Genomic DNA, 25,265 nt, shown 5'->3' on the forward strand with positions numbered 1-25,265 from the left:
TCATCTCTTACATCCATTTTAAAGGAGGAGTTGTCATCTATTTTCAGAGATGTCGCAACGGTGCACTATGAACATAAAATTCTTAAAGATATTCAGAGACATACGATACCATCAATTCGGCATATGAAGTTGATTGACTCTATCCTTGCTCAGTATAATGCTTTTTTTTTGGCATATTTTTTGCTCACTTTCTACAATCTTAAAAGAGATGAAGCAAATTAATGTGGAGGTGACTAAGATGTGGTCGTTGGACGTTTCTCTTAAGCGTAGCTCCATCTAAGCATCTGCTAACTCGACATAGCAATCTAGTGATTGATGATCGAAGAGATTATCAAAAAAAGGAAAATGGAAGAATATTGGTGGAATGAAGTGAAAGATGCTTTATTTAACTATCGGAAGAATATAGTTGGATGACTATGTTTATGAGTTTTGATTACATACCCAATTATTTATGCATAGGGGAAGACTTTGTGCAGAACATTGAATCTGCTGAAAATTACTTGATGAATCAAATTAGCAGTAACATGGTGTTACAGTGAAAAGCTTTCTAAGTTTGTATCTATGGGCTCCAAAACACGGAAGCCTTTCCACCAACACTTGAGGTCACTGATAACGACCAATCCAGGAAAATCTACTCATGGGATTTCCTTTTGGCAGGTTAGTTAATTGAGGTCTTGGATTTGAGTTCTCAATCGTTTGTCTTCATCAGCTAGGTTCAAACCACTAAATCACCTAACATACCTTGCAGTTAACACATATAAGTTTGATTTTCATGCTGAATCACTGACAATGACCAATCCAGGAAAACCTATTTGATGCTTGCTTTCCCTTAATTGCTCTCAAACTAATGAAGATTTGTTTGAATTTGACAAGTGCATCAAAAGCATAGACAGACTATTGTGCAGCTAGCTGAAAAACCAATGCGGCATGCATCCTCAAAGACTTATGTAGCTTAATATGAAATGATATGTACAAAAGCCATTTATATTGTTTACAACTCTTCAAAAATGTTGGATTTCACATAGTTCATTTTTGGAAGATCCGACATGGGTGGAACAATTATTTTGGGGAGTTTGAGCATCATGGGAAACTAAGATATACCCAAATCACCTGTCAAACCCCTAATCAGCTCTCCAGGAGGACAATGGCAGAGTCTCTGAAATTAATCCAAGTTGACGACAATGTTGATAGTATATGTTATAGACACACAAATAATATGACAGAATTAGACAAACCCTGAAGCAATATATCGTTAGCACATTCATTATGTTTAGAACGATATTTGAATTATTAGAGAGTCTCACCTAGCTTCAAATACTACAACTTACCTTTGAGTGGTCCACCATTGTATCCGAGCTACACTTGCCTTCAAATTATGGGGACTCGTTTAGAAAGCATGATATCTTTCATTACAGGACTACCAAGCTTGGACTATCTCCAATCATGGGAGTCGCTGTTAAGTGATGTTCACAACAGAGATTAGTGCCTTGGAGATATTACTTTCCATAAGCTTTAGTTCTTGAAACTAGTGAACTTATGGATTTCAAGTTGGGATGCCTCTAAAGAATCCTTTCCCCTGCTTGAAACACTTGTTATAAAAGTGTGCAGTCAGTTCAAGGAGATCCCCCTTAGCTTTGCAAATATTCCAACACTGAAACAAATTAAGTTAAAGTAGTGGAGTACCATATTTGGTATAATTATCCGCCTTAACCATGAAATGCACCAATAGAACATAGCCATGGAAAGGAGTTTGAATAAAGCAGTATCATAGTATTATTAGCACTCTACTTCCAATTATCAGAAGAATATCAAGAAATGGCTCCAAAAGGTACACTATTGAATATTGATGGCCTTCGTACAGATTTGGTACTTTGGGCACTTGGGTTGGCTTTGAATGAGCACACATGCTGTCTCCTAGCACTGCACTTTGCTGTTTTGCTTTTGTTTTATATAAAGGCCACATTAGTTTTGCCTCCGGTAATTATATTATGTACCTACTACCTCCCACTAGCATAGGTATTTGTTATTCTGTCTACAAACATTTATGCAAATGGGAAATTTCTAGCCTTTCTTTGTTTGTACTGAACTTGAGTGTAATCTCATATGATCATTACTCAGTTCATTGATGACAAGAACACGGTGACAGATCGCAATTGCAAGCAAGAAGTGGAAAGGGTATCCAATCTTAATTCTAGAATTGACTTCTTTCAACTCAATCATCATTCTACATTGTTCCTTTGCGCACTATGGTAGTATTTACCAGCAATCTTTTCTACTTGAACCTAATCAAGTAGAAGATAATGCTGATCAATCAAACGTCATAAGCGGTATCAGAGAGGGTATGTTGCCTAAATGTCCAGTTGATACCTTGCTTTGCAGATTGAAATAAATATGTTGTGGACCAAATTGACCTATAAAAGGGGAGAAAAGAGCTATATGATGAAAAGTTGTGTAGAGAGATTCTGTTCTTTTCGCACATGCTAATGATTCCTTTTGTTCCTTCTGGCTAACAATCAATATATGAATGTGCCTTGTCAAATCAAACAGAGAGAAACCAAAAAAAAAAAGCATAACAAATATTCAAACTTTTGGCTTTCTATGAACAAATTTGCAGTTTCCAGAGTGCTGATCCAGATTAATCAAGCAGTAGCAGTGTTGCTGGCTGTTCAAGATCATGGTTTGATATTTAATCTACATGACTAGCTGGCCATAGTAACAAGACCTCCATCTTACCATTGACATCTGACAACGCAACTGTAAATTATTACGAATAGCTTATAATCACCGGAAAAAAAAACATATCATGTGGAATAAGTATGGAAGCACCTACTCAAGTTGACCATCACATGAAATTTATGAACTCTGCTTTACTCATCCAAAGAATTAATATCTCAGATGTAACTCAACTAATAATTCTTTTCACAGAAAGTCACTCAGCTTAGCCGAGGAATTGGGAATAGAGCGAAGGAAGGGCACCCTGTGTCCAGAACTACTAGGAGGGGAGGGAGAACCTTATCTCATTACTCACTTTAGTCATGGAGATTTTTAGCGTAGAAAGTCATTAAACTATTTGTTCTTTTGACAAAAAGTCACTCGATTTTCTTTTATAACCTCAAAGTCACACCTAACCAATTGGCACCGAACATAAAAAGTTAATACCTTGACTCCACCATTTAGCCAAACATATGCAATTTTCTTAAGAAGACAAGTTCAAAGCAAATTCAAAGATTGGATAAATGGAACCGTTTCCAAATACAGGTTTGGATTGAAAAGAAAACAAACTCAAAATTTTAAAATGAAGAATGACATCAATTCTACTAGCACATCTTTGTGCAATTGAAAGCTATATCAATCTTGCGTATATGATTTTATAAAAAATAACCTGAAATCACCTACATATTTTTCCCTTTTGAAAACAAACAGATACTGCAAATTAACCAACCTCCTCAGCAGCAACAGCACGAGTAGTAGCAATAGCAGGAGCAGGAGGAGGAAGAGTTGGTTGGCTCAATCCAGTTTCCACATCCCCTGCTGCTGCTGCTGCCGTTGTGTTCTGTTCCAGCAACGATTGTCGGCATGTTGGACATGAAGAATGTAAAGCCAACCAAATATCTATACACTTGACATGAAATCCATGGTGACATTTAGGCAAAACTCTCACTTTTTCACCATCAACGAATTCTCCGAGGCAAATGGGACAATCAGTTGCCGGAATATTAACTCCTGATCCATAAACAGAGAGAGGAAGTTGCCTGAGTGTGCTCTTTTTCAGCCCTGTTGCAGCTAATCGCGCAGTTTCTGACTCGAAAGCAAATCTCCTACTGCAACGTAACGCACATCTCACAATCGAATTCAATCCAAGAGCACATATTAATGCACAAAGCAGAGCAGCTAGTATAATCACCATGTTTGTATCGAAATTCGCTTCGTTTGAGTAACCATGGTGAGGTAACGGTTTGCTTATTGGTGGAACTACAGGATGTGGATCAACAAGTAGCCTATAAGGACGATGATAAACCTCCATGATCTTCAAATTCGTAATCTTTTAGATTTTTGCACTACAACAATTACAACTTGACTAAACCAATTCTAGTTTAAATCAAGTAGAGTATTACTCAACTCCGCACAACATAAAAATAAACACACTTACAAAATAAAACATAAAATATTAAAAAATTCAAGCGATTATTATAAATTCACGAATTAAAAATGCCATGACAAGTGGTGGGAAGCTATGTGTTTGTTTATCTTTATAAGAGTAGTAGTAAAGAAGAGATGTGATGATAAATAGAGATTTAATTGTCACCTGAAAAATTTAGGAATTCTAATTGAGAAACAGTTTTCTTTTTTGGAAAGCAAAAGGTTCCTTAATTAATTGAGACAAGACAGTATAATTACATCTGTTTCAACTAGTATACTATATAGTAATAATAATATACAATAAATAAAGTTCAATAGTATTACATTTTGCAAAAAGAATTTCAAGTTTTCATATTTTTTTTTATATATAAGACATTTAATTAAAAGAAAAATAGAGGGGAAAAAAGGTGTGAAAGTGGGGCAGGGGCTGTTAATGTGGATTATGGTACCTGATCCTTTCTAATCGCAAATTTGCTTCACACACGATAAAATATGTTTATAATGCTTATTCTCAGCACCAAACCTTACTTTAAAATTCATAGCATCTGCATGTCACCCTTACTTTTATAATTTTAATCCACTTCCCTATCTTTTTAATATTCAGATCAAAACTCAAGGAAAAAAATAAAATAATTTTTTTTACCTTATTGTCTGTCTTTTTCTTCTTTTCCCATTTTTTCCCCAACATCAGCAAAGTTTTCTTTTTTTTAAAAAAAAAAGAAAGCTTTTTATCCTCATTTGAAAATAGTGATGGCCAATTCCCCTTTCTATAACAATAAAATAAAAATAAAAAGAAATGCAAACTAGTGTACAAACAAATTAGTGCTTAAAAAAATGTTTTGATAACAAAGGAAAGTACTTTAAAGATGCTGTTAATCTTGACTTGGCAAATCAATATTTCAAAGTTAAATTGACTTCCACCTCATTAATATGTTGAATGACATGCCACATATTAGAGATTATGGATTTGAATTTATGATATAAATTTTTTTTGACAGAAAGTGTTTCCTTTTAAATTGATTTTATGTAAATTTGAAATAATCAAACTTTTAATATGAATAATAGATATTCGGTGAAAATAATAAAAAATATATATATACGTTGAATGACACAAGGTACATAATACCAAGGATCGACAAGTGTGTCTTCTTTTTATCGACATTCAGATTATTATTTTATTTTTTTAAAGTATCTCTTTTATTCGTAAGAAAAAGAATGCTCTGGTTGAATGAATTAATAAGCAGTTTTACTTGTCCAAGTAAATTAAAACATAACGTTTGATTTGTCTTGTTTGTTAGGCTGCTAGTGGTACACAATGGGACACCCTCTTGTTGTTTTGAGCACATATCAATGGCTTTTCATGTTAATCTTCTTTAAAACTTTGAAAAGGATATTTTAGAAGATCTTAAATGAGAAGATATTAACGTGGATCAATATATTGAGATTGAAGATTTATTTATCCAATTTATATATCCACCGAAGGATGAGAGCAATCCCTACCATCAACATAGGTTTGTGAAATTGTGGGGATACGGTTTTATTTTTATCAAAGATTTTGAGTTTGATTTTAGATATAAAGAGAATTTTGTTAGGAGCGTAATTCTTAATTAGATTTGAAGTGCGCGATTTAGCTGGTTTCGAATATTGGGTGAAATTTTTTTAAAAAAAGGATTCCCTACTAATAAGGGCTTCGGACACCGAGTAGGAAATAAAAAAAGGACAAATGACAGAAATCACATACTTTTAAGGTAATTTTACCATTTGTTCCTTATAAGTTTATAATTACAGAAATTCCTCAAACTGATACAATAATGTAAGCTTTGATACATTTTTTATGCGAGATACATTAATCGTTAAGTAAGATACATTACATTTTTATACATGATACACTAATCTGATATACATATTATACATGATATACTAATTTGATGCGCGAGATGCATTAATTTGATGCGTTGATATATTAATTTGATGCATGAAAATGAGAGATTTTGAGAATTTATAAAACTAATGGGGGGTAATGATAAGAAGAGAATTTAAATGTGAGATTTCTGTCATTTTTCCATGAAAAAAAACATTTCCTACTAATAAATGCGGTGTGAATAATCATTTCACCTTTAAATTATTGATAGATTTAAAAACATATTTTTATTTAACTAGCTGAACTTATATATACTCTCGATCTTGCAACATGCATCAAATATATACTTAAATTTTCATCAAATTTAGAATTATTTTCAATGTTTTTCTCAATTTTTTATCAAAAATATCATGCTATCATAAGAATATGAGACCACTTGTTATGTCATATGTCGTAATTTAAGAATGTGTCTAAGTTAATCTTTTATACTACTCTCTAATAAATCTTCAAAATTTGTATTTAAGAATAAATGAATCACAAGTTGAGAAATAAGTTGAAGGAATTACGTGTGAATAAAAGATTGGTTTGATGAATTCCCATTAGCTTAGGCAACTAAACCATGGCCACCCAAATAGTAAAGCATAGGTCCACACATGATAAATTCATAGACAGGTGTACATGTTCCCTAATCAGTCTTGTCTCATTTAAGTTCCACCACCTACATCTTCTTCTCACCAACTTTGGTTACATCACATTTATTAAATCTTAAGTCTCACAAAACTATCATTATTTGCTAAAAATTATTTCACTAATATATATAATTGCCTTACTATTATACCCACCACTACTCATGAGTAAAAACATAATTATTGTATTAAGATTTTGGTTCTGGTTAGTCAAATAATGAATCATATATAGTGTCTTTTTATCTTTTTAAGAGAAGTGTAAAGTAACTTTTTTTAAATTTAGTTTATTTTATAGTAATAAAAAGATTTAATGATATGATGAACAATCTTTGTGAACAGAAGTTGTCGCTTTATTGAAAAAAGGAGTTTGTCACATGCTGCTGTATAGCAATGGACAAGCAATTCATATTTTCCAATGTATATCATCAGAATTAGTGTTATTGGGGGATGCTTCTTGGAATATGAAACATAAAACAGTATGTATTCGAATTTGAAACATATTAAAGCAAAAACAAAATTAATAGTAAGATATTTTTAAGTAATTTTTTATTTATCAATATTAACCTTAATAATTTGCAATTTATCAAATAAGAAAATGAGTTCTCTTCTCTGACAATTTGGCATGATACGGTGAAACAAATAGGTCAGTTGAAATAAAAATATAATAAAAAATTACATTAATAAAATTATATGTAGTATAAAGACTGCAATTACACGTTGTAGCTAAAATATAATATGAAATTATGATTTGAAGTAGAGTTATTTTGAAGTGTGAAGTATGAAGTGCATATAGTGTAGTGTAGAGTTCAATTATTGTACTAATATTTATGAAGGGTAAAGTAATAAATTACCATCATCTTAATAAATTATTGATTTATTCAATAACCCAACAATAAAAATTGAAAGTAAACTAATAACCAATACTTCTTTTTTAATAAAATCATTAAAAGCCCATTGATCAATAATCCAATAACGTTTTTCAAGTTTGATTTATGAAAAAATGACAGAAATCTTACTTTTAAGTTCTCTTATTATCATTATTCCCCTATTAGTTTTATAAATTATCAAAATTCCTCATTTTTGCGCATCAGATTAATGTATCTCACCCATCAAATTAATGTATCTCGCACATCATTAGGAGGTTTTAACCAAACTAAGCCATTATATAAAGTCATTCACCAAAATAATATGTTTTTCTAAAATTTTACAAAACTAGTATAAACGTATTCCACAGTAACGTTTTAGGATATATTTTATTTTTTAAAAGTTGATGGCGTCAGATTGATATACGTTACTCATAGTAACGTTTTAGGAGTAAAACGTTACTGAAAATAACATTTTAGGAGTAAAATGTTACTTACAGTAACGTATATCAACCTAATGTTGTTAGTTTTTTTATAAAAAAATTTATCCTAAAACGTTACCGTGAAATAGGTTTATACTAATTTTATAAAATTTTAGAAAAATGTATTACTTTGGTAAATTATTTTATATAATGGCTTAGTTTGATTAAAAATTCATCATATTAGTGTATCAGGTGTAAAATGTACATGAAATTAGTGTATCGTGTATAAAATGTAATATATCTTACTTAACGATTAATGTATCTCGCGCATCAAATTAATGTATCAGTGTTTATATTATTATATTAGTTTGACAGATTTATGTAATTATAAACTTATAAGGAACAAATGATAAATTTACCTTAAAAATTTGTGATTTCTGTCATTTGTCCATTTATTGACTGATTCAATTTTTACAAAACATTGTTTTATGGAGTTAATATTAATACGATCACAATAAAATAGTGCTGTCTTGAATTTAATAAATTTATAGAATGATAGTGAAATACTCCCTTTGTTCCTTTTTACTTATTCGATTTTGACTTTTTGACTTTTGACTTATTTATTTTTGATAAATCAAGAAAAGACAATATTTTTTAATTACTATACCTTTAATTTATTTAGAGAGATAATATTTTTGAAAAAGGTAAAACATCTTTAATGGGTAAATTAATTTCGAAATTCTATCAATTAATTTGTGTAAAATAATAAACTTACTATGTCAATTAATATTTTCTTAATAGGCGTATGCATGTCAAGTCAAAAATGAACAAGTAAATAGAGACAAAAAGAGTATTATCGACTATTTCCCATGCTCGAAATTTAGATAGACTTGGAAAAGCAAAATTTATCTTTTCTTAAATAAATAACAATAATTTTTGCATAATTCAAAGATTTTAACCGTTTGAGAGATTTTGCAATATTTCATAATAAAATAATAAATATAACAAAATGAGAATGAAAAAGTTAAGGACTCGTAATATGAGTTCATATCAACCTTTAGGACAAGATAAATAATTACATAAATAAAATACTATAATTATTTAAAATTATTTTTTCTATTAATCATTGTTTGTTACTCTATAGTCTAGCCGATCTTAATAGCATGGTTGTGACTTGTGAATTGTGATGATAAAACTTGAAATAGAAATATTTAAAAAGGCACAATCAGAAATTTATATAGTTATAAAATTAACTTTTTACCCTAAATTAAGGTCCTTTTTTTTGTTGTTGTTAGGTTCATACACGTCATAAATAAAGCAAAACGAAAGTTGTTTCTTTTTTTTTGCATCACGTTGTTGTTTCTTTATTACAATTGACAACAAAAAATTATTAGTAGATCGAGTGACCATATTTTTATAGATGAAAACAACCCAAAAGTACAATACATTGAGATTATTGTTCATGAGTATTCATCATATAAACATAGCTAGAGACATTATTCATTAGTATAATTGTTATGTCCACTTCAGTATCCTTCACTTTTGGAAAAAGGTGAAGTATATATGTTGTTATTAAGTGATACATAAACAACACAAATCATACAAAAAAAACATTTGTAAATGAAGTTGTAAGCTTTGCCCCAACACTTAATTAAGTGCATAGTCATGACAAAACAGTTGGAGTATGTAAAGAAAACATACATATCAAAAACATTATTATAGTAAATACTAGATGCGGTACTATCATATTGTAAAACATTTTCGCTTTATATTAAAAAACATTAATATATGATAGTAAAAAGTATTGAAAACACTCTTAAACTTGACATAAATTATTAGTTTCGTCCTCGAGGCTCGAACTAGTAACAGTCTTAAAAACAACCCTTTTAGCTACTTGACTAACTAAACTTGGGTACACTCATGATTTGTCACATGACATAACAAATGGTCTCATAACTCTTATTAGAGCATGAGACTCTTAATAAAAACTTGTGAAAGTATTGAAAATACCCATAAACTTGGAGAGAATTGAGGAGGAAATTTTATTCATGCTGCAAGATCCCTATAAGTAAGTTGAGTTTAAGTAAAAGAATGTCTGTTATCAATAATTTTTGGATAAAACTAATAAATCACGACGAACTTAGGAGTGTTCTCAATACTTCTCTATTTATATTAATCCTTCTCACAAGTCACAGGTTTAAAAGATCATATTCGATCACTTGAAATGAAATTTAAATATTAATTTCATCATTGTTGATATATAAGGGACATTTTTAACTATTCATTTACTCGGTAGGTGCATATTACTTTAATTTGTTTTTCGTTTTTCCTGATTTAATCTCTCTTTCTTTTTTATTGGGCAACAACATTGATTGAGAACATTCCTATATTGTGATAAATATATGAGATCAATATTTATCACAATATATGAATGTTCTCAATCAATGTTATTGCCCAATAAAAAAGAAAGAGAGATTAAATCAGAAAAAATGAAAAATAAATAAAAGTTATATGCACCTACCAAGTAAATAAATAGAGTAGGAGTAATTACTAACTACGTTAAAAAATAAAGAAGACCAAACACATCTATACTTAAAGGTTCTCCTAATTAAGAATCTAACTAATCATTTCATCCACTTAAGAAAACATCCTCCATTAATACATGCCTAACCCCACTGCTACGATTCATGATTCCTCACTAATTAATTACTTTCTAAATAAAATTATTTTGTGATTTTATAATGGCATTTCAAGATGTATTAATCTATTATATAATAAAGTTACATTCTTCTTTTTCTAATTTTATGTTTATAGGGAAAGGAATGTTATGTTGGAATATATTTCAATTACATGATACATTTGTTTTATATTTCGATTAGTTTAATTCTCTTACAACATTACTTATTTTATTTGATTAACAATTTGATTTATATATCCTTTAAACCTCTCTTGCAAATTAAAATATATATTTTTTAGGGTAAACAGTTTGATATTCATTGTGGGGCTAAGGATATTTCTGCTACTAATTTGACTTTTCTAAATTCTTCGGTCCAGAGCTTAAAGGGCAAAAAAAAATGAACAAAATTTTCAAAAAGGTATATCAAAACACTTTCTAACCAAAACAGTAAATCGCTACTGAAGTAGCAATTTATTTTAACGGTGTTAAGCAAAATCGCTGCTCGAGCAGTGATATTGTACAATTTTGATTTTGATTTTAAAATTTTGAAATCGCTGCCTCGGCAGCGATTTTTGTTGTTGTTTTTTTAAGTTTTTTTTTTAAAAAAAAAAACAAATTGCTTCTTTATTTTATTAATTGTGTATTTTAAATCGCTGCATTTGCAGTGATTTTAGTGAAATTTCTTACTTATTTTTTAAAAAAAATTATGAATTGTAAATCGCTTTAATTTTTTTTTTTTTTGTAAATCGCAAAGAAAGCGATTTCAGTATTTTTATTTTAAATTGTTGTTGTAAGTCGCTACAGAATTAGCGTTTAGTAGTTAATGTTTTATTATTTTTTTAACAAATTATTTGTGGATTGTTTTTTAAAATTGAAACTTCTTTTTTTTTTTTATAAATATTTTAGCCAATTATTTTTTTAAATCATAATCTGATTGGCTGAAATATTTATTAAAAAAAAGTTTCAATTAAAAAAAAAGAAGCTAAAAATTGGTAAAAGAAAAGAAGCTAAAAACAACGATTTTGCAACACAATTAAAAAAAAAGAGAAAACTAAAATCATTGCTAAAGGAGCGATTTACAAAAAATAACTAAAATCTCTACAAATGCAGCGATTTTCAATTTATAATTTAAAAAAAGAATTTTAAAAAAATAATAACAAAAATATAAAAATAAAATTGTCCAATATCGCTGCTCGAGCAGCGATTTTGCTTAACGCCGTCAAAATAAGTCCCTACATCAATAGTGATTTTACCTTTTTGGTTATAAAGTATTGTGATATACCTTTTTAGAATTTTAGTCAACTTTTTTCGCCCTTTAGGTTCCGAACTCTTAAATTCTTGCTAGCAAATTATGTTCTTGTGTAGCAAGATAATTAGAAGGTTCAATGGCTGGTACTGGAAATAACGATCATATTAACATCAACGTCAACCTTATCTAGAACAACTCCACGAACACCCAGCTAGGTTGATCTAGCCACAACAAAGATTGTAATGCCTCATAACTTCTAAGCAAATATTTGAACCATCTTCTGTATGTGTATGGGTACAAACTCTATTTTTCTAAGTTGTATATGTATGTTAAGGTCCTTTACTAAGTGTAGTAAGTGTGTCGAATGTGGTTTATGGCCGTAAGTTACCTCAAACACCAAATCAAATTTAAAGACTTTCTATCGACTTAATTATTGCATGAGTTATCTAAGGATTAACTTAAGATGATTAGGTGACTCATAATCTAATAAGTTAAAAGATCTTTGAGTCTTTTTTTAAATTGAATGGGAGTTCAGAGTACAAAACTATGATTATTTTACTGAAACATGTATGTACTAAAAAATCTGGCAACAACGCATATCAGTCCGAAAATCACTGAATAGTTTGGCGGAGTGCAAAGTTGCATTCACCACTCATAAATGTTTATTTATTGGGGGTCTTTTTAAGGGAGAATTATGCAAAGTAGTCACTCGATCCTTTCTATTACTAGAATATTGACCAAATTCTTAAAATTATTAAGTTTGGCCGAAAATCTTCGTCTTCTTCCTTCCAATTTCACCATTAATAAATTCTTTTCCTTCTTCTTTCCTCCTCCTCATCCTCTTCCACCCTTATCCTCCTTCGTCATCAATCTTCTTCTCTTCTCTTATTTTTTTAAATATAAATTCGACAAATTGAAAATGTGGACCATTTCAAGTGAGTTATTGTTAAGAATGAGAAGAATGAACCAAAGACAAATGTGTGAATCTGGTTCTTATATATGTTCTCTAAATCATTGTTATAGTGTAACTAACTTACTTCCATTAATTAGTTAGGTGGTTACAATTAATTGTAAGTCTTTTAGAATAACTAATTGTGATCAAGATATCACAACTACTATAAAGAGGAACTCTACAATGTAATCAAAGAAAGATTTGGAATAACAACAATTTTCTTTTTCTCAACCCTCTCTATGGATTTGGAATAACAACAATTTTCTTTGTCTCAACTCTCTCTATGCTTCTTATTCTCTTACGTCTTCTTCTTCTTCTTCTTCTTCTTCACTGCTCATATATCTTCATGGTATCAGAGCAAAATCAACTGATATTCCTAGTTGAATAAATCAATCAACGATTCTACTAAGATTGATTGATCACAATTTTGCAAATAACGCAATGATAAATGGTTCAAATACAACGATTTTTGCCCCTAATGCATAATCAAATCCAGGATCTGGAAGTGGAAACTTGACTTCAGACATTGATTACAATCATCCCCTATTTCTTCATTCTTTTGATGTAAGTGGAAGTCAGATTATTTCATTTCAATTAACTAATTCTGAAAATTATTCTATGTGGTATAGATTAATGAAAGTAGCCCTGTTAGGAAGAAACAAAATGAGGCTAGTAGATGGAACCAGGATTAGAATATATCTGGTAAAGGGTGAATGTTGTAGTATTGTCATGGCTTATGAATTTTGTAAAGAAAAGCCTTCTTGGAAGTATCATGTATGCAACATGTGCTAAAAATGTTTGGGAGGATCTGTATGAACGATTTAACAAAATAGATGGGTCAAGAACATTCAATCTCCCTCAAGAGATTGTAACTATAACTCAAGGAACAAATTCGGTGTCTATGTATTTTTCATAATTGAAAGGGTTGTGGGAGTAATTTGAGGTTGTGATGCCTACTTCCTCATGTGAATGTGATAAATCAAAAGAGAATCTAGTACACCTACAGAAACTCAAACTATTTTAGTTCCTTGTGGGTTTAAATGAATCTTACCTACAAGCAAGGTCTCAGATCTTGTTAATGAGCCCACTTCCGTCAGTAAATCAAGCATATTCAATGGTCATGTCTGATGAGAGTCAAAAATCAGTAATAGTTACAACAGGCATATTAGGGTCTAATCCTAATTCTGTCCAACAAGCGTATGAGTTAGCTATGTACTCAAAAAATGGTAGTACTCCAAAATTCCAGAAGAATGAAAAATTGTATTGTGATTATTGCAAGCTTAAGAATCACACGAGAGTAAGTGCTACAAGTTAATAAGGTATCATCAAGATTTCAAATTCAAGAATTAGGAGCCTAACACTGCATATAATGCAATGATGGAAGGTACATAATCTCAGGAACATGTTCATCACAAACATCTAACTATATGTCATTCTGCTAAACTCACTGCAAATGACTATACACAATTTTCAAATGAAGAGAACAATCAATTAGAACTGTTTCATATATCAAAGGATTATCAACAATTGCTCCAGTTTCTAAACAAAGATTCGAAACAATTTCATTTAGCTAATGTAGTAGGTAATAAAGCAGGTACAAGCACTTATTTTAACTCTACTGTCAATAATGGTTCTACTCTTTGTTAGATTATTGATACAGGTGTCGCTAATTACATGGTGGCTAATCTGAGCTTTTTGAACAAATCCACTGTTTGCAAGGTTGATAAACAAAAGAAAGTACATTTACCCAATGGAGATTTTTCATTAGTTGAATTTATTGGTTCAAGTGTCCTTCTTAACAATGATGTGATCACTGGAGTTTTTAAAGTACCACAATTCCAATTTAATCTTTTATCTGTGTCTAAACTTACTAAGGAACTGCATTTTTCTGCTACTTTTTTTCCTAACTTTTGTATATTTTAGGATCTCTCATATGGAAGGGTGAAGATGATTAGTAAAGAATATGGAGGACTTTAGATATTGCAAAGAAATACAAGTTCAAGAGATGTTGATATTGCAGCTAGTTCTTCTATTCAATTACTAGAAGTAGATTCTAAACTAGAAATAGATTTGTGACATAAAAGATTTGGTCATGTATTTAGCTCAGTTTTGAAGAAGATGTTGTCATCGGATTTAAGTAGTATGACTGAGACACTCAATAAATACACTATTTGTCCTTGTGCTAAGCAAATAAGGATACATTTCACAGTTAGTATTTCAAAAAGTTCTGCATGTTTTGATTTAGTTTACATGGATCTTTGGGTTTCCTACAAAAACCTCAGTCAAGATGGACACAAATATTTTCTTACTGTGGTAGATGACATGTCTAGGTATACATGGATATTCTTGTTAAAACATCTAGGTATACATGGATATTCTTGTTAAAACTAAAATCGGATGTGTGTACTATTATTAAATAGTTTCTGATTCATGTTAAAACCCAATTTAACAAAACTATTAAGTGCATAAGAATTGATAATGGTACAAAATTCTTGAATAATGTGTATTCAACCATGTTTACTTCTTTAGGCATTTTACATCAAACTTCTTATGCTTATACTCCTTAGACAAATGGTGTGGTTGAAAGGAAACATAGGCATATTCTTGAGCGTATAAGAGCTATTAGATTTCAAGGAAGCATTCCTATTAAGTTTTGGGGTCTATGTGTTCAAGTTGCCCTATATATTATAAACAGAATTCCTAGTCATGTTATTAATAACAAGACTCCTTTTACACAATTACCTACATTGTCAGATCTTAGAGTGTTAGGTTTTGTGTTTTGCTAAAAATATACAAGAACCTGATAAACTAAAGAGTAAGGCCAGAATAGTTGTTCATTTAGGCTATGCAATTACTCAAAAAAGTTACTTGTTATATGATCTAACTTCTCATGTTTTCTTTGTACACAGAGATGTAATATTCGAGGAAGATATATTTTCATTTAAATCACAAGATCAAAAACATACACCTTTGTTCAAATTCACTGGTTTAAATGATGGACAATCATCACATCAATTTATCTTTACTGGCCCGGATCAAGGAACAAGTTCAGTTGAGGAGGTCCTTGCAGAAATCAATAATCATGCACCTAATATAAATTAGGTTCCTAAACCAGGTCCAATGGTGGTACAAGAAGAAAATAGAAGATCTGCAAGGGGAAGGAAACCACCACTGTGGATGAAATCCTTTGTATCTCTATAGGCTAAACATACATCATACTTTTTGGACAAATACCTATCATATGATCAGGTAAATCATTCCTGTCAATCATATTTGTTGAAGATTCGTGCAAGTACAAAACCTATTAGCTACAAGGAAGTTGTTTATGATCCTAAGTGGGTTGAGGTAATGCAATCTAAGATTAATGCACTGCAAAATAATCATACATGGAAAGTAGTTACTCTTCCAAAAGGAAAGGTGACTATAGGTTGCAAATGGATCTATAAGATCAAATATAAGAGCACAGGTGAAATATAGAGATATAAGGCAAGACTAGTAGAAAAAAGTTACAGCAAAAAAGAAGGAATTGATTATAAGGAGACATTCAGTCCAGTGGTGATGATGAAGACTGTGAGAACAATACTAACTATTGCAACTCAAAGGCAATGGCATATCCATCAGATGGATGTATTCAATATTTCCCTACAAGGGTATCTACCTGATGAGGTTTACGTGGATCTTCCTCAGGGATTTAAGAGTCAGGGGGAGAGTAAAGTGTGTAGACTCACTAAATCCCTATATGGACTAAAGCAAGCCCCAAGACAATGGAATGCTAAATTATCTCAGGCATTACTCAAATTTGAGTTCAAACAAAGTGAACATGATCACTCTCTGTTTATAAAGAAGACAACAATAGGCATGATTCTAATTCTTATTTATGTGGATGACATGTTGATTACTGGAAGCAATTTGCTCCTAATTGAAGAAACAAAAGATCATTTGAAACAAGCTTTCAAGATGAAAGACTTGGGAGAGTGAAGGTACTTTTTGGGACTTGAATTTGCAAGATCAAAGCAAGGCTTCTAATGCATCAAAAAAAGTATGCACTAGAGTTGATTTTTGAAACCGGTCTAAGTGCATCTAAACCAGGTGCTACTCCAATTGACACCAACTCAAAATTGACTACCAAACAGTATAGGGGAGAGACACATATGGCAGAACCTGATCCACTAATTCATCAAAGAGCTTATCAAAGGATAGTTGGAAAACTACTATATTTAACTATGACAAGATCTGCCATCTCTTATGGACTTCAGACATTAAGTCAATTTCTACAACAATCTAAGAAGTCACATATGACTGCATCAATAAGGATTGTGAGATATGTGAAAAACCAACCGGGAGAAGGCCTACTACTGTCCAGTTACTCAAAAAATACTATCACTTCTTATTGTGATGCAGATTGGGAATCATGTCCTCTAACTAGAAGTTTAATAACTGATTACTTTGTGCAGTATGAATGGTCTCTAATTTCATAGAAATCAAAGAATCAAACAACTGTTTCTAGGAGTTTAGCTGAAGCTGAATATAGGAGTATTGCAACGACTGTGATAAAGATTATATGGCTGAAAGGTTTAATAGAAGAACTTAGCATTGATGTGTCACTACCTATCAACATACACACTAATAGCAAAGCTACTATGCAACTTGCAGCCAATCCAGTCTATCACGAGGGAACCAAACACATTGAAATTGATTGTCATTTCATAAGAGAAAAAAACACACAAGGGTTAGTGTCTACCAAGTACATTCCTACACAATATCAACCTACTGACCTGCTCACCAAAGGACTTATAAAAGTATAACTGCAACATCTCAGTTCCAATCTAGGAGTTTTGAACATCTTCTCACTTCCTAGCTTGAGGGGAAGTGTTGGAATGAGAAGAATGAACAGAGACAAATGTGTGATCCTGGTTCTTATACATGTTCCTAAATCAGTGTATGTAACTTACTTTTATTAATTAGTTAGGTAGTTACAATTAGTTGTAAGTATGTTAGAATAACTAAGTGTGATCAAGATATCACAACTATTATAAAGAGGAACTCTACAATGTAATTAAAGTAAGATTTGGAATAACAACAATATTCTTCTTCTCAATTTCTCTGCGTGTTTCTTTTTCTCTTACGTCTTTTTCTTCTTCTTTTTCACTGCTCATAAATCTTCAGTTATATGTCCATAGACTCAAAAGTATCAAGAGGATTTCATATCTAAAATTTGGGATTATTTAGAGGCAATTTTGAGTTGATTGAGAATGAATAGTCCGTATATATTTCATGTATAGTTAAATTAAATTCCAGTTGTTTGACTGTCTCTTAATGTATGGTCATTGTATATCCCATGTATAGATAAGCTATATTGTATAGTCTGAGGTGTATAATTTCTATGACTTATGGGAAGCTATATTGTATAGTTAATATATACTTCCTACGACTTGAATATTTTTTTATGTAAATGAAACATGACTATATGTATTGTAGACTTATTACTTTATTGTATATATTTAAAACTAGCTATTTCTTTAATTCCATTTTGAGTTTTATTAGTTCTTTGTTTCAATTTGAAATCATATCCGAAAAATTAAAAATTTCGTTTACTTTTTCAAAATAGTTTGAAAAATAGTAAAAGATATCTTCAAATTTGATGGATCAAGAATTTCGAAATGAACATGTTGTCAACGTCGAGAAGTTATCGAGTGTCAAATCAAGATCAAGAGTGAACAAATAAAATAAAACGTATTAGAAACTATATAATTTGTTGATCGCTTGGATATCTTCATTTAAACTTAGTTTTGGGTAAATTATATATAATAACAAACTATTAACTCAAATTAAATGTTATGATCATAGTTTGATTTAATTGTATTTCATAACAAACTATTGTTATTTCACCTCTAGATCTTCTAGTGAATCTCGCTTGCCACTCTCGGTCTCTCCCTCGCCTCTCTCGCTTATACATAATGCAAATGTATAAAATGTGTTTGTGTTTATATAAAGTGAGAGAAAATTGATATATACATATATTTTCGTTCTCCTCTCTCCTCTCTCCTCTCTCCCAGATTTCGCTCGCCGCCTTCCTAGATCTTGCTCACTCACTCACTTCTCTCACTTTATACAAACATAAATGTGTACATTGTATTTATGTTTCTATTTGTATAAAGCGAGAGAAAATTGTATATATACAAATAGAAGTTCATATATTTTCGTCCTATATACTTATGATTATACAAAAACTATCTTCCCCAAATTATACAATTGATCTTTTGTATACGTATACCAAAACAGATTATATAACTGTTTTCTTTTGTATATGTGTAGTGAAATGTACATATTTATGTTTGATATAGAACTTAATTATGCAAATTATAGCTATAACATACAAATATAATTTTTATGTTTGTTACATGTGAAAGTTAAACTTATATTTTATATATCTTTGTGGTTTTTACATTTAGAATGGTCCGATTACGAATAGTAGTTTTTCATACCTTAGTGCTTTTCATTATAGTACCAAAGTAGAGCACTTTCTCAGTATCTGTACTCATATAAGGATGATCAGTTTATAAACCAATTGTATACACGTATAAGTATGACCAATTTTTACAAATAAATCCTTAAAAATATAGAATCTGATTTCCTCGAATTTAATTTAGTCTATTATACCAGTTTAAAATCAATTTCTATATCCATATTATACACCAATTCAATCCATTTTACACATATTGTTTATGAATCTTTTGTTCTTTCTTTACGTAAGTAAGACTTTGAACTGCTGATATATATATATATATATATATATATGTGTGTGTGTGTGTGTGTGTGTGTGTAAAATGGATTGAATTGGTGTATAATATGGATATAGAAATTGATTTTAAATTGGTATATATATATATATATATATATATATATATATATATATATATTCATCAAAGTTTAATGTTATAATAATGTATACAAACTGTTAAAGTTATGATTTCAGTAGTTTTAGTTTAGTATATTCTTTTGAAATCGAGTTATACACACATTTCATACACTGAATTTATATATTAATTTAGTGTATACATATATATACTATACATAATAAAGATATACATATATTTTTTTATTTTTGTGGTATGAAGTAGGTATTAAAGTAGGTGTGATAAAAAAAATCAATGTGATTTAGATTTATTGAAAATTATTTTGGATTTAACTCCTCTTGTCCATCACAGCATAGTTCCCTAAATGTTTTGGTTCTTCATATTAAATTTTCACTAATGTATAAAAAAATGTATAAAATCAGTTTATATACAAATTTGGTATATTAAATGTATATATTTTCTCTGTCCAATTTTATTAGTCATGTTACTTTTTCAAATGTAAGTTTGACTAATTTTTATAGTTAAATTAAGTTACATTAATTTGATATTTTATACAAAATATTTAGATATCAAAAATTAAACGAAAAGTACTATAAATTGTAATTTTTCACATTTTAGTATAATGAAAAAATCTATAATAAAATATTAGTTAAAGTTCTATTGTTTGACCGTAAACTATAAGAATTGAAAGTGGATGGAGTTAGTATCACATTTCGGTTCGTAATGTATGTATTAGGTATTAAAATTGTTGTCAAACCTTTTTTGTTTTGTTTAAAATATATACTATATCTTTTTGTTCTCAAAGTTAATTTGTTTCCAATGTACAGAACCTGAATAAAATATCATAAAGATATATTGAATCCAAAATTTGTATATAAAAAAGTATATTATTACTTGCTTTTTTCAGGAAAAAAATAGAGCAACTTCTATACGTAACAATCATAAAAATTATATTTGTATATTATAGCTATAGTTTGCATCACTTCATAATAAATTCTATATCTGTTATGGAGTCTTTGATTTGTATAATTCGCTACAAACATTTAATTTTATAGACATTGTCCAGTTTTGTATAAATTCATTTATACATTGTAATTTGTATAATAAGACTTGTATTTGTACAAAAACAAACACATTCTATACATTTTATACCAAAATATATAAAATGACTAATTATATACCAAAAATGACTAATTATATACCGACTTAGATGACAAAAAAAGGATGTTTGCTGCAAATTACGATTAAAATAAATTACGGCTATAACATTCGATTTGAATAATAATTTACTATTTCATAACTTTTTTTTAAAAAAAAAAAGAAGAGGTGCATTATATATATATATATATATATATATATATATATATATATATATATATATATTAATTTAATATTTCATAAATTTTTTTTTTAAAAAAAGAGGTGCATTATATATATATAGCTAAAGTTTCATAATTACAAACAGTAGCTAGTAGCTACAGTTATAATAGCTTATACAAAAGGAATTCAATTTTTTTAAAAGTAAATGGCGATAATCTCGGAGGGTATAAGTCTCTTAATTCACGCTCGCTATAAATTATACCTATTATATCTTCCTTCGCCAATAGAATTGAGTACCTCCAATCGCCGCCGGCAACTCACTTTTCTTTTGATATTGTCGAATCGGTGTGGATTTCATAGTTGATTATATAACAGGTACATAATACAATGAATCGATTCAGTTTAGGTATATAGTTTCATCTCTTTTCTATTTAATGCTCTGGAGATTTGGTTGAATCGGTTGATATTTAGGTCGAAAAAACTGCTTCAATTATATAAATTATTTAATCGAAATTCAAATCGTAATCGATAATCCAAGCTTTGATTGAGTCTATGTTTCAATTGTTTCCTATGGAGTTAGATTGTATAAAGTGTTTTAGATTTGTAAAATTGTATAAATTAGTTTTAGTTGAATTGCGATTGGAATATGTATAATTCATTGATAGTTGTAGTTTATGTGGAGTTAGTGTTTGTATAAGTTAGTATTCGTATAAATGTATACTTTTATATCTGTAGAAGTATAATTGAGTTGTTTCAGTGATTAATTGTATAAGTTAATTTTTGTATAAGTTAATTTGTATAAAGTGATTTAGATTTGTAAAATTGTATAAATTAGTTTTAGTTGAATTGCAATTTGAATATGTATAATTCATTGATAGTTGTAGTTTATGTGGAGTTAGTGTTTGTATAAGTTAGTGTTCATATAAATGAAAACTTTAATATTTGCAGCTGTATAACTGGACAATTTTAGTGATTAATTATATAAAGTTAATTTTTGTATAATTTAGTTTGTATAAAGTGATTTAGACTTGTAAATTGTATTAACTAGTTTTAGTTGAATTGCGATTGAATATGTATAATTTATTGATAGTTGTAGTTTATGTGGAGTTAGTGACTGTATAAGTTAGTGTTCATATAAATATAGATTTTTATATTTGCAGTTGTATAACTGAGCTGTTTCAATGATTATTTGTATAAAGTTAAATTTTGTATAAATTTATACATAAATAATCTGTTTTGATTTATTTTTGTATATTGCAGGTTTCTCCGTCAACAGAATATGTTCACAATGTCAATGATAAAGGTAGAAATTATATAATTTGTCTTAAAAAAGTGTACTTGTGAAAGCTTTCAGTATGAAGAAATATCATGTGAACATGTTTGGGCTGTTTGAAGTTCAAAAGTCTAGGACAAGATGAAATCTGCTCGAATAAACAATGTTGAAGGCTTATGAATTTCCAATATACTCATTGCCAGATAAAATACAGTGGGTGGTCCTTGGATATATAATGACTGATTTAGTTCTGCCTCGAGAGTCCAAAATGCCTCTTGAAAGACCAAGAAAAAAAATCTCGCGATAAATCAGCAAGAGAGATGTTTGAATCTAAGGAGACAAAACATGCAGTACATGTGGCATTGCAGGACACAATAGGCGTTCTTGTAAAAATTAGCCTCAAAAAGCTTAGAAAGATTCAGTTTTAAATATATATGATGATTTTATACATTTAACATTGCCTGACTTTTGTCATTTGAATATTATTTTAGTTGTATTGATACATGATTACAGATGGTATTTCAATTTATCTCTACTTGTTTAATTGAGCTATTTCAGTGGTTAATTGTATAAAATAATTGAAATAATTAAATTGTGCTAATTATTGTATAAATTAGTGGTATAAAGTGATTTTAATTTGTAAAATTGTATAAAGTAATTTAAGTTGAATTGCTACTTGAATATTTATAATTCATTGATAACTATAGTTTATGTGAAGTTAGTGTCTCTATAAATTAATGTTCGTATAAATGTAGACTTGATATTTGCATTTGTATTTTGATATACAACCTGCGGATAATATTTGGTATTTTTGAAATTACTTTGTATAAAAAAAATTGGCGAATTTGAAGTCAAAAGGTGACATTTGCAGGATTAGTGAGTCCTGTAAATACTTTGATGAGACTGTATAATTGCATATGACATATAAACTAACAAACAAACTAAAAAGACAGCTGATACAAATTTTTATTGTTTTTACAATAATAATTGCATTTGTATAATGATTTCTCAATTAAGTTGAATAATTATTCAAAAAGTATTGTAAAACTATTCATTTGTATAAATTAGTTATATCAGTTATATTCACGAAAAAATTGTATAATATGTGAAACATCAACAAATAAAAGATCATTAAACAAAATAATAGAGCCAACAAAATGTTATTCCCATCAAACTGGAATATTCACAAAGTATTACTGCTAATACAAAATTTCAAATAAACATAAAAGATACAATAAAACTAAGTGACTATGATACGGTCACTACTATCCACATCAACGTTTGATCTGATTGGCTTGTCTGGTGCCTCATTTCACTAATCTCTCAGCTTGATTGGAGCGTAATTGATCCATTACCCCAATATTGATATAGTATTGCATATGTGGGGTGTAAAGTGGATCTTCCTTGAAAAGAAATTGTGCTCCCTAATAAATAATGGGAATGTATTATACAATTTCAAATGTATAATTATAAAGACAGACAGCAAAAACAGTATAAAATATAAACTATACAAAATGAATATCTATATACAAATACAGACTTATACAAAGTGAATATCTATATGCAAATACAGACTTATACAAAATGAATAGCTATATACAAATACAAAGTCATACAAAGTGAATATCTATATACAAATACAAAGTTATATAAAGTGAATATCTATATACAAATAAAAAGTTATACAAACATGAATATAACTGTGAAACCAAAAATAAGTAAAACACAAATATCAAAATAATGACAACAACAATTGAAATATAAATTTTCATTTTTGTATATAAAGATACAAATCTATTCCAACCGTTAAAGATATGCATACAACTTTATATCTGAACTTCAAACATTATATATATACATATATATATAGTTTACCTCAATTCTTTCAAATTGTAGTTGTTCAACTGAATCAGATTGGGCATCTTCTTCATTACTGGTAAATGCAATATCTTTTACTTTACGCTTCTTCTTTGAAATCAAAACTTCAACTGAGTTGTCTTTTATTGCTTGTAGATGCAATCTTTTTTACTTTATGCTTCTTCTTTGAAGTCAAAACATGAAAAAAAAATTATTTTCTTTATGTTTATCCACTTTTTTGGTCTTCCTTTTTTATTTTGCAATATGCATGACTTTTTGCATCTTCAATGGAGTATTACCAGATTTCGACATATACTCTTGTCGATTAATTCAAAATTTAGCAATGGATCCTGAAATTTCTTCGAAATCCTGAGTTAAACCCAAAGAAAAAGATGAAAAATCATACAAAAACTGTTAATTTGGTTGTATACCTCTAGTGATTATCTCAGAAGGTGTTTCTTCTTCATCTATGATTTTGGATGTATAAAATCAAAAAACTTAAAAGGAATTTTTTTTTTGCAGTAATATACAAATAAAATAATGAAATAAGAATGAAATCGAAAAAACAATTACCTGAAAAATTTGAGAGAACAAATTGAGAGGGAGAGGTTGAATTTTTGAATTTAGGGTGAAAAAAGGTTAAAAGAATTTTTTTGCAGAGACACATAAGTAGCGTGTGAACTGGGGTAAAAAAAGAGGAAAAAGCACACTTCTGACAACCGTAATAATGACCAAAAATAAGTGGAGAATAGTAAATAAAGCAATCAGTAGTTATTTTAAGTAATTTATTGATATAAGTTTGTTTTTTCATATAATTTCTAATTTTAATTAAGGCTAAGATAATTAATAGATTTTAATTAATTATTTGAAGGAAAAATTAGTAAGCTAGTCAAAATAAATAACATATTTAGTAAAAATATCCATACTTATAAATATTAGCAATAATGTCAAAAATGTCATTATTTTAAAAAATTTATGTGTCCCAATTTTCTTCCTATTTTATCTCTCTTTTTCAGTTAATTCTATATATCCTTTTTTTAAAAAAAAAAATCATTCTCTCTCATATTTATCTTTTCAAATTGTTAATTCTCTCTCCCATTTAATTTTT

General features: G+C 29.2%; 1 protein-coding gene and 1 long non-coding RNA gene across 5 annotated transcripts; both read right to left on the minus strand.

Moving 5' to 3' along the window:
• Nucleotides 1–2,437: 2,437 nt before the first annotated feature.
• On the minus strand, nucleotides 2,438–4,560 carry LOC101255204 (RING-H2 finger protein ATL74). Of its 4 annotated transcripts, none has more exons than XM_069299171.1 (3): nucleotides 3,905–4,560; nucleotides 3,443–3,821; nucleotides 2,438–2,754 (listed from the first exon to the last, which is right to left on the minus strand). In XM_069299171.1, exons 1-3 carry the CDS (start codon nucleotides 3,940–3,942, stop codon nucleotides 2,692–2,694), a joined length of 480 nt encoding a protein of 159 aa, XP_069155272.1. In that variant the 5' UTR covers nucleotides 3,943–4,560; the 3' UTR covers nucleotides 2,438–2,691. The 4 variants fall into 4 exon arrangements, with proteins under 4 accessions (XP_069155272.1, XP_069155273.1, XP_010322127.1 ...); XM_069299172.1 differs by having other exon boundaries at nucleotides 2,438–2,742; nucleotides 3,905–4,557; XM_010323825.4 differs by having other exon boundaries at nucleotides 3,443–4,540.
• An 18,896-nt stretch (nucleotides 4,561–23,456) lies between these two features.
• On the minus strand, nucleotides 23,457–24,906 carry LOC112941635 (uncharacterized). Its single transcript, XR_003247058.2, has 3 exons — nucleotides 24,731–24,906; nucleotides 24,176–24,526; nucleotides 23,457–23,724 (listed from the first exon to the last, which is right to left on the minus strand). It is a non-coding gene; the product is annotated as an uncharacterized lncRNA (long non-coding RNA).
• Nucleotides 24,907–25,265: the final 359 nt, after the last annotated feature.

Source organism: Solanum lycopersicum, chromosome 6, assembly GCF_036512215.1.
Source record: "Solanum lycopersicum chromosome 6, SLM_r2.1".
NCBI classification, from domain to species: domain Eukaryota; kingdom Viridiplantae; phylum Streptophyta; class Magnoliopsida; order Solanales; family Solanaceae; genus Solanum; species Solanum lycopersicum.